The sequence below is a fragment of the Panicum hallii genome, chromosome 2, assembly GCF_002211085.1.
Source record: "Panicum hallii strain FIL2 chromosome 2, PHallii_v3.1, whole genome shotgun sequence".
Classification (NCBI taxonomy): Eukaryota; Viridiplantae; Streptophyta; class Magnoliopsida; order Poales; family Poaceae; genus Panicum; species Panicum hallii.
The window spans coordinates 8194370-8205034 of NC_038043.1; the positions used below are offsets into that span (position 1 = coordinate 8194370).

At 43.1% G+C, this 10665-nt stretch overlaps 2 protein-coding genes across 2 annotated transcripts; both read right to left on the reverse strand.

The window, feature by feature from the left end:
- Window positions 1-204: 204 nt before the first annotated feature.
- Window positions 205-1102, reverse strand: LOC112882636 (sigma intracellular receptor 2-like). The gene is made up of 2 exons (XM_025947731.1): window positions 675-1102; window positions 205-568 (listed from the first exon to the last, which is right to left on the reverse strand). Exons 1-2 carry the CDS (start codon window positions 996-998, stop codon window positions 389-391), a joined length of 504 nt encoding a protein of 167 aa, XP_025803516.1. The 5' UTR covers window positions 999-1102; the 3' UTR covers window positions 205-388.
- A 558-nt stretch (window positions 1103-1660) lies between these two features.
- On the reverse strand, window positions 1661-8965 carry LOC112879813. Its single transcript, XM_025944220.1, has 4 exons — window positions 8766-8965; window positions 7595-7673; window positions 2068-5611; window positions 1661-1955 (listed from the first exon to the last, which is right to left on the reverse strand). The coding sequence occupies exon 3, from the start codon at window positions 5527-5529 to the stop codon at window positions 2131-2133; it is 3399 nt and encodes a 1132-aa protein (XP_025800005.1). The 5' UTR covers window positions 5530-5611; window positions 7595-7673; window positions 8766-8965; the 3' UTR covers window positions 1661-1955; window positions 2068-2130.
- Window positions 8966-10665: the final 1700 nt, after the last annotated feature.

Below are 10665 nucleotides of genomic sequence, written 5' to 3' on the forward strand. Positions count from 1 at the left end.
TTTATGCAGGTAACCTGTCGTGTGCCTTTTCATCTAAACAAAAGGAAAAAAAAACTTTTCAAGTTCACTGCTCACCGTTTGTTTCTCCTTTTAGTGCACAACTAGATAAAATTCAAGAGCGCAAAACGGCCAACTTTGAGTTTAAATTTTGAAAACAACTGGGTATCACAATATTGAATATAGCCAAAGCAGAGACCATGGCAATTTGAATTGAGCGCTTTGCACCCGTTTTGTTTGTTCATTCACTACGATTGGTGACACATTGAGAAAAGATTATAGTAGCTGATTAATCCATTTTCAAAAAAAAAAGTGTACGAACCTTATTACATATTTTCAAGTCTCAAGTAAAGAGAACTCAAATTTCCTCCTGATGTGTGATCTCAGGGACCTATACCCTCTTCTTCCGAGCAGGATGCGCAGGTGACGGGCCTGCCGGTGTTGCCTGTGTCGAGCACCAGCAGAGACCACGCAGAACTGAAGCTATAGCAAAAACGACGAACAGAGCGTACAGCTGCAGCAGCTTCCGTGTTGCTCTCCCTGAACCCAACATCTCCCCAAACATGGCAGACTGAAACAAGTATTATATATAAAGAATTTTAGGAAGAAATCAAGACACTCAACGCATGATCAGATCGCTGCTTAATTCTTGCTCATGCTCCGATCACGAAATTTACCAGGTAGGTGAGCATGTGGACGCCGGCCATGAGGGAGGTGGCGGCGGACCAGCGGCGGCGCGCGAGGATGCCGTAGAGGTTGGCGACGCTGACCGGCCAGAGGAAGGCGAGGTCGATCCAGACGAGGCCGCGGAAGAAGGGCGGCGGGTCGGCCACGACGTAGTGGCCGAACTCGGCGACGAACCACCGGAAGATGCCCACCAGCGGCGCCGGGTAGAGGTTTGCCGGGAGGACGACCTGGGAGTCGAACAGCGGCGCCGCCACGGCCATGGTCAGCGAGAAGAGCGCCACCACGGCGTCCACCGCCGCCGAGACCACGGCCATCGCCGGGTGCTCCGATGTGGGTTGACCGATCGGTATGGGTAGGAAGAGGGGTGGTGATCTGCTTCTTGATCTCTACTGTACTATATTATTAAATCAGTTGCTTGTTCCCCTGAGGTGGCAACATTATTGCTCCACTTTAATAGCATCACTGCTAACATTGATGAACTTTGTCAGCATTTGGATGCGGATTTTGGACACATAAATACTGAGACGACATGATACAGATGATCATATGGAACAAAAGTAGAGAATACTTGTATGCTAAAAACTATACAAAGTAACTAAAAATGAACCTGCCTTGCGAAATGCCACATGCACAATCAGTTTACTAATACCATATATACTCATATAGAATACACAGAAAAGCTACTTTCAGCTTCCAGCAAAACTTAAATATATGAATATATGATTAACTTGAAAGACCAAGCAAGTGAAGGCACCGAATCTTTACAAAGGGACTAAAGCAAACATGTGCCCACGTTTACCTTAGCTACCCAAGAAAGTTGGTATGTCAACGATTCTTGAAGCACCATACGCAACAATAAAATGCGAACACGAAAGAAGCCAATTGTGCATAATTCATGAATTCATGATAAAGACATTGCCCATCTAGCATCTGCTGTTGGAGTTGGAATCACAGCAACAGGTTTTCAGATATGGAGTACTAATAAATATATGCTGATGCTGCCAAAGTCTCCAAATTGTATGCAAACATTCCTGCTTGCAAGGTGCATACAACAGTAGCTGGCCTGCGATCAACTATGTAGCCAACATAACATTTACAGTGCACATAACAAAGATAGATAGGTGAGACTAAACCTAAAGCCAGACCAAGCCTGCAAGACTTAACATAGTGGCATCAGCCACCAGGTAGCAATCTAATGAATTAAACTGTCTACTCGACACAAGCTACAAAACAACCAAAATATCCAGTACTGCAGCTTTGTCAACAGCACGCTGCAAAATATGAGAAAAAATGAATAGTTAGCAACAGTTGAAATGTCGTATGTTTAATTTATCATGGCAAATCACTCTAGTTAAAATTTAGGATGCATTTTCAAGCTGGTACCTGTACTTTTCATAGACAAAATTCTCCTATTCGTTTCATCTTAGGAGCAATCTCGTCAATATTTCACTTGGTTTTTCTGACCAGTAAAACTTCTGGTACTGATGCAGGATCAAGTTCCCAGTAACCACAAAGGTTATCATTTGTCAAGCGGAAGGCAGGTATCTGATGAGAGAACATAATCACGTCGCTCTTTGCTACGCTCATGGCACTCCTGGATTCACCCTTCTTCTCTGGCTTGAATACTGTGCTAAAGCCCTCCACTTTAGTAAGACATGACACTGCTATATTGCCATTAGAAATCTCCAGGACCTCGGCCAGAATATATTCACATCTGCTGTAATCTTCGAAGGTCCATGCAGGGCTCCAGTTCTTGTAAAGAGCCCATACCTGGCCAACACGTGGAAGAATTTCATAATTTTTTCCTTTGCTCACCAGCGTCACTTCCATATTGTGAGAGAAGACATTTGTGCAATCATAGATGTCACTTTGCCTGCTGACTTTGAATGCTCCGCAACCAATAGGCAAACCATCTTGCACCAAGCGCTTCTCCATTTGTGCACATGGACAGTGCTCAAGCCATTTTATGTGGATTGTGCAGTCATCTGCATCGACGCTCTTTATGAAACCATAGTACTTCGGGAACTTGTCAGTATCACAATACAGTGCCCATACCTGCCCTTTCTTGAATTTGTCAAATGATCTCAAACTAGTGAAGTTGCAAAACTCTGGATCAGGGTAATCAAAACTAGTAGGGGATTCTGGCTGGGAGCTATCATCCCATCCATCACCACAATGATCATCAATTACTGAAGCTTCTGAGCCATTATCCTGTTTACTCTTTGTATTCTGATTTAATTTCTCAACTTCATCCTGTACATTTGTACCAGCACCATCCTGACACTGTTCAGTATTCCCAACTGGCATTTCCCAACTGTCAAGGTTTACAGTAGTAAACGCTTTCTCCAAATCAGGAGGTAGCGATGCAGTATCCAGTTCAAGAGCACCATTTGGGATATGTTTTCTATCAGTTTGTGCCAATCTGTGAAAAGGGATGCTGTGTGAGAACCTGAGTGTGTCACCACTAGGTATCAGAAATGGTGCTTCATTGCATGATCGAACAAATAAGCTGACAAAACCTTTAATCTTTACCAAGGGAATCACATAAGTGCCTGATCCCGTAGCAAAGTCTGAGGCGATTTCTACAACATCATAATCATAAGGCCTATGATCGTGAGAATCTGAACTCCAGCTGATGTCCCAACCCTTGAATAGTGCCCAAACTTCACCTTTCTTTGGATAAACCTCATAGCTGTTCCTCTTCCTTCCTTTTGTCCAAGACACAACATGAGAAAACATCTTAGTATCTTCAGTTAAGATTGTTCTGCCAAGTCTAAAACTTCCACAAGCAACAGGCAGCTCCTTAGAAGACCATGCCTTCTCAGCATCATACAAAGGATCATGCTCTAGCCATGTGAACTGCAACATGAAGTTTGGAGAGTAAACCTGCTTAATTCGAGCATAGTATCTTGGCATGCCATCATCATCATCATAAATAGCCCATATCTGATCAACTGCGAATCGATCTGCATCCCTGTTGTTCTCGAAGTCATAAAAGTCTGGATCTGGACATGAAACAGTAGTATTGCAGGGAATACTATTGTTCACAGATCTGGCAGCAGCATCACTGTCACTTCCAGAACTAGGAGTTTCCTGCCTTATTCCGGTTCCTTGCAACACAATGTGATTTAAGCCATCGATCACTTCTCCATTTTCATTTCTAATCTTCTCTTTGCTTGGAATACTAAGTTTGTGTTGGCTGCTCACTTTAGCACCTTCATTTTCTGTTGTACGATCACTTTTGCCAGAAGTACAGGAAGAGTTTTCTTTTCTTATCCTTTTCTTTGCAGGGGAATCAGTAAGATGATCGCTGCCTTTTCTACAGCCATCAGTTTGATCTTCACTGATGACAGTGTCTCCTTGCTGCCTTGTTATACAAGGATTCTGCCCAGATGTTTTATCTGCAGTTGCGGCAGTAAGAACACCTTCATTAGCAACCTGGTTACCATTTACGGCGACATGATAACTGGATCCTGTAGCTACTTCCTTTACCCCCATTTGCTCATTTATTAGAGGAACTTTATCAGAATTCGCAACTGGTGGTTTAGTTCTATCTTCACCATTTTGATCATTGAATGATGGCCTTGTAACCTTTGTGCTATTACAGACCTGAGCTTCAGCTGTAAGATTACTGCTTGCAGCTGCATTACTGTTAGGACAGGCTGCACACTGAGAATTCACTACATTCTTTGATCCTGAACTGAAAGGAAATTTCTGAGATTGTTGTTGCTGGGTAATGACAGGAGTTTGCTTATCCGCAACTTTCAGAGGTTGCTGATTCTGGTCAGTGACAGGAGGTTGATGGCCATTGACGGGAGGTTGATGGCCATTGATAGGATTTTGCTGACCAGTGGCTCTCTGATAGTAGAGTTTTTGGTCAGTGACATTTGGTTGTTGATTTGGAGGGAAGAATTCCTGTTTCATCCCAAACCCACCCCACGGATGAGAATCTACATTCTTTGGCCCTGAATTGAAAGGGAATTTCTGTGATCGTTGTTGCTGGTAAATGCCAGGAGTTTGCTTATCAGTGACGTTCTGAGGTTGCTGTTGCTGGTTAGAGACAGGAGCTCGATGACCAGTGACAGGATTTTGCTGATTAGGGACACTGTGATAGTTGTGTTGTCGGTTGTTGACATGGGTTTGTTGACTCGGAGGGAACATTTGCTGTTGCATCCCAATTCCACTCCACGGATGTGATGCTTCGACTCGGACAGGAGGTTTCTTAGACGAATCATAAGCAACGAAACTCATTGAACAGATCTGGCAGCGGAGAACTTTCATCAAAAAACTACATGGATAGTGGTATTTTGTACCACAAGCCAAGCAAATGGTCCAGAAAGTTGAATATCCAACATCAGTGTTCTCCTTATTGGCTCTCTTAGCAACATAATCAGTTTTGTTTGATGGCCGTCCACGTTTCTTGGGTAAAGGGGCAGATGTTGCAGTAACTGGGTTCCTTTTTGAGTCATGAGACAAACGTTTTACTTGGTCTGTCAGTATCATATGAGCTTCTCCAATTAGCTTAAAAGCAGCTTCCGCACCCGCAAACTTGTTCTTATCTGGATGGAGTAAGAGAGCAAGTTTGCGATACTGTTTCTTGAGTAATATGTCATCTGCAGTTGTTTCTACTTGCAGAATTCCATACCAGTCCATCTCCCCATTGATCTTAACAGCAGCACGACAGTGAACTTCACAAACAGTTAGCAGCTGAGAAATATTTTCAAGGCTAGGAAAAAGCTTTTGAGCCTTGAGGGCAATCCTCTTGGCACCAGCATAGTCTGCTTCTTGCAGCTTTATCACAGCTAGATCCTTAGCTCTTAAAGCTTCTTCCTTGTTGCATTCCATTGCGATGAGCTGAGGACAAGGGATTGGTTATCAATCTTGTGGAGTATTCTGACAAATTATATGGTTTGTCTTCATCAAGATCCTGCATGAGAAATAACACATCTGTTAGGTCTTGGAATTGCAATATTCATATCAGTGTGCGAAATGTTATTACTTTAGAGCATACCAACCTGAGTATGAAAGAAAAGAAAATATTTTCAAATATAGCATTGTAACTAAATAATTTGCCTTTCCTTAATCAAACTAAAATCCTTTACTTGAGTATGTAATACGGAGAACATAAAAAAACACATGGAAACAAAAATGTTGATTGTTTCTACTAATATTGCGATCCGTTTGTTGAACAAAAGAGACTGAAGTATGTGAATTACAGCTCCCATATCAGCAATGCCCAGTCCTACTAAATTCTGTTGACATACCCTTTTTACACAACTTCCTTTCATTTTCTTCTTTTCTCCATCTAGTGAAACAAAAGATTGATGAGACCTGATCCATATGTACAATTTTACGTACGTTTTGTTTTTGAATTATACTATCATATTTTAACAGCTCTCAACATATTGAGATAATTGTGGCATATAACTTTTTTCAACACACCCACATCCCTCCTTACTTGGTCCGAGAAAACAGCAACTAGCCATGAGAACAAGCCCCCTATTAAACCTTTTGCTTTCCAAAGCTTCCTTTATGAAAACAGAACATAATTGTATTTGTATCCATATTTGGCTGCCTAGCTACATTTCATCTGAAATCATGTACTTCCAGTATTCTAAAGTTCTATTTTCATACATAATACTCCCTCTGTTCCAAATTATAGGTCGTTTTGGTAAATCTAAATCATAGTTTTTGCTATGTATCTAGATATATAGTGTATATCTAGGTGAATAGAAAAAACTATGTATCTAGTTTTGCCAAAATGACCTACAATTTGAAACGGAGGGAGTTCTATAATGGGACACCTAATGTACAGTAAGAACAGAATTCGAATGCTTTGGAGAATTACTGGTAATGATATACTTCTGTTCCAACAGAACAATCTACAAGCACGACCCCTCAAAAAAAAATCTACAAGCACTTCGACAAATGAAAATTTCCTCAACACCTCAGTGATTGCAGATGGTTTGCAACACCAACTGGAGCAATCAATTTGAAGATTTCATCACAAGGGATGCAAATATATTTCTTTTTTGTTGAGCGAAAAGGGATGCAGATATATGAAAAGAATGAAGTGATCAAGTGTAGATAGTGGGACTGATGTGCTATTTGTTTATTGCATTGACGTACTGAGATATAACAATGACAAGTCACACATATTCTCGAATATGATGAAATTTACATGGAAAAACAAAAGAAAATAAAATATCACATCCATTCTTGTTTACCCAATGACATATCTTGAACAGATATTTTGTTACTTCAGTTTAGAAGTAAACGGGCAAGATGCTAGAAGCAGAACATGCATGTTGTGCTGGAAATAGAACATGTATGAAGTAATATTTTAACATAAATTAAATGTCAAATCAGAAAGTTTTTGCTCTTGGGTGTACAGAAGCAGATGTTTACAATTAGACTGCATTCTTTCAGCTAAGCATTTACCAATTGGTAAAACCATAATGCAAAAGTGGGTTTCCCCTTGCCAGAACTAGAACAAAGCACCATTCATCAATAGAATGCCATATCCAAATCCAACAGAATTTAATTGCCTTAGCTTTGCCCACTGTACAACAACCTTAAAGAACTATGAAATTTTGTTGGTATTCAGAATAGATCTACATGAGCCTAGATCCTCTCAGGCCTGCATAGTTTCCCCAAAAAATATCAAATCATATAGGCCACTTCTCTGATTAAACCCAGCGTAATCATCGCGAAAGTTTCCTTTCATACTCTCCCACAGTCCCGCCCAAACAGAACTAGTGCCAAGATAGATTAAACAAAAAATACATGTGAATTCCAGATTTTCTGGCCATGCCATTTCACTAAGCAGATGTTCATCGAAAATCCAGAACCACATAAATTTGCTAAGAGAAGGGAAATGACCACAAGGATGGGGAACCAAGAAGCACACCTTGCAATAGAGTAACAGACAGTGACAGCAACGGAGTGCATCAGGTGGAGTGCAGGTTGGCGTCTTCTTGCTGTGCTGACTGATCATACAATAAAAGCAAATCATAAGAAATGAACTTAACAAAGTTAGAGAGGGAGATGAATTAGAAATTAATTTGATGCATTGATCTGCTCATAGATATAACAAAGAGAAATTGCTTGGTTGATCTCCTAAAGATGATGAACGTTGAAATTTAAATAGCTTGGTTGGTGAAGACACCAGTAGAGAGGCCGACACTCCCGTCCACCCAGGTACGAACCCAGGTGCTCACAGGTCATGTGAGAACTTCCCTAGAGGATTCGGTACACCCCCTCTTTTCAGAGGAAACAAGGGGACGTATTTCCCCATTGTCGAGTTCTAAATAAATCAGAGAATAAAGTACTACATTTATTCTTGTTTGACAAATGATCACGCCCCCCCCCCCCACACACACACACACAAAGATATCTCGTAGATTACTTCAGTTTATAATGCACTGTTGCTGCTGCACACAGTGGAAGTGTAAAACACTAGAAAGAGCAAGGAATTGAAACACATATTATGCTGGAAACAATCTGCGCGTGAAAGCACTGTCTACAGATGAAATATCAAATCCACGAGTTTCGCCTTCTGTTTTATAGAAGCAGAATTTTGCAGTTACTCTGCATCCAGCGTGTAACAACTGGGGCAACTCTATTTTTCTTCATTGCAAGAATTATCACTAGAATGAAACTTCCCAACTCCTTAAATCCTGCAGAATTTAATCAACTAAACTTCGCGCCACCCAAAATGAATTTCCCCTCAAATTCAATCCTAGTATTTCAAACGGATCTACGAGAGACGCCGGATGGCCCCTCCAACGCCCATCCCTTTCGCCCCTTCTCTGATCAAGCCCCGCGTAATCACCAAGAGAAAAGTCCCCATCCCTATTCCCACATCTCAGCCAAACAGAACGAGCGCTCCGACAGACTCGGAACACACGCACGCACCTCCGCGCACACAAACACATCGGCTCCACCGCTCCAGAGACCAGACTCCGGCCACGGCATTTCGTCGGGCGAGCCGGCGTGCGCCGGAAACCCAGAAACCACGCCGAATTCACGGAGAGAAAGAGGTGGAGGACCGCAAGGACGGAGGGGCCGAGGAAGCGCACCGTGGGGGTCGGTCGGCGACGGCGGAGGCGGAGACCGGTCGCCCCCTCGCTGCGCGCGCGCCGGGAGGCGGGTGGGGCGGCGGAAGGGAGGCGGGGGAGCCTAGGCGCGCTGTGCTTGGCTTGGGGTTGTTGAGGCGTTGAGCCCTCGGCCGTGTTCCTGCGCCGCGTCGCCAATCTCGCGCCGCGTTTGAAGCAGATATGGGGGGATTTGGCGGGGGAGGGAAATCAGGCGGCGCGCGGTTTTTCCCTCCGAAACCCAAAATAGGGTTGTTTGGGTTCCCTCGATTTTTTTTTGGCCTTTTTTTGCCTCCGTGGCAACAACCAACCCAATTGCCAAGCTGGCAATCTCGTACGATTTGCTCCAAAAATTTAATGCTATACTACAGTTGTCCGGACGGAGAGTAAAATATCGGACGGCCCCTACAATCTACGTGTCTGGCTCCTCACCACGTCTTACACTCTTTATCATTACGTCTTATACTCTTTATCATCTTTTTACGTGCCTCTACAAGCAGCTCTCCGACCACTTCGGCTCCCTCGAGCGCGGTCGGGCTGGCAGCATGCTCTACGCTCCGCATCTGCCGCCGGGCCTTCAATGTGAGCACTCACCGCATGCTCGACGCGCTCCACCGCCGAGCTCATGGAGGGCATGCGGGCGCTATGCGTGTGGATGGATCCCCTCCTCTCCGGGACTTCGGGGACCACCCGCTATGGCGTCGGCCGGCCAGCCGCGAAGGAGGAGCTCTGGGCGGCGGCTATGGCGGGACAGCTCGGGAGGCTGCGGAGGAGGAGCTCCGAGCGAAGGTTGTGGCAGATGCACACCGGGCAGCAGCCATGGTGAACGAGCTTTTGGCGGCCGCAGCAGCTCTCACTCCAATTTGGTGGCACGTATGCTCGATTCGACGATGGACGAGCTCGATTCGACAATACCGGTGCTCCCCCGTCACGTTGCAGTTATGATTTCGTGATGTTGCAGCCGTGATTTTTGGGATGTTTTAATTGACTTTGAGATGTTGCAACATGATTTTATGATGTTCAACAATAACTTTTGTGATGTTTTCACCATCGTCTACGATGTTGCATCTGCGATTTGATTGTGATGATTTGAGATGTTTCGTGCATGACAATTTGATGTGGAATGGTTTGTTCTTCATGATGTTTCGGTATGTTACTTTAGATGTTGCACAATATTTTTTATGATGCTTCAATAGTTAGTTTGGGATGTTGCATTTTTTTCGAATGCAAAATGTCGCACGCAACATGATACAGATGTTGCAATGGTTTTTTTTCCCATCATCAACGAATTACTAATTAGTTTTTTACACATTCTTTGATGTTGCAAACGTTGATTTTCAATATTGCAAACGCTGATTTTTGATATCGTAAATGTTGATTTTCTATGTTGTGACGCTATTTTTAGATGTTGCGACGGACTACCAGAGCGTCCGATTGGAAGATTTCCCATCGGACGTCGGGGCGCTAGCAACACCTAATTTGTTAAGATTTTAAGCTAGATTGGTTAAAATTTTTCTCATGTTTAACATATCTCAATCGAAACCAGATAGGAGTTTAGGCCTCGTTTGAAACTATCCAACTAATTAATTAGCTGATTAGCTGGAATTAGCTGGGTTGAACCAGCTAATTGGGTAATTGATATTTTGCTTGTTTGAAGAGGTTTAGCTGCGCATTAGCTGGTTCTGTTTGGATACACCGTAGCTAAAATTAGCTACCTACCAATTAACCAATGGATCCATACAGACTCTTAATTAATAATGGTGTTGTTGGGATCACGTGGCTTGGGTCGTATTGATAGGGGGTTAACAAGCTTATGGGGACTATGAGAGATTTGTAACTTAAACCTTAACGTAAAAGCAGCTTAATATGAAAAACGTAAGGAGAT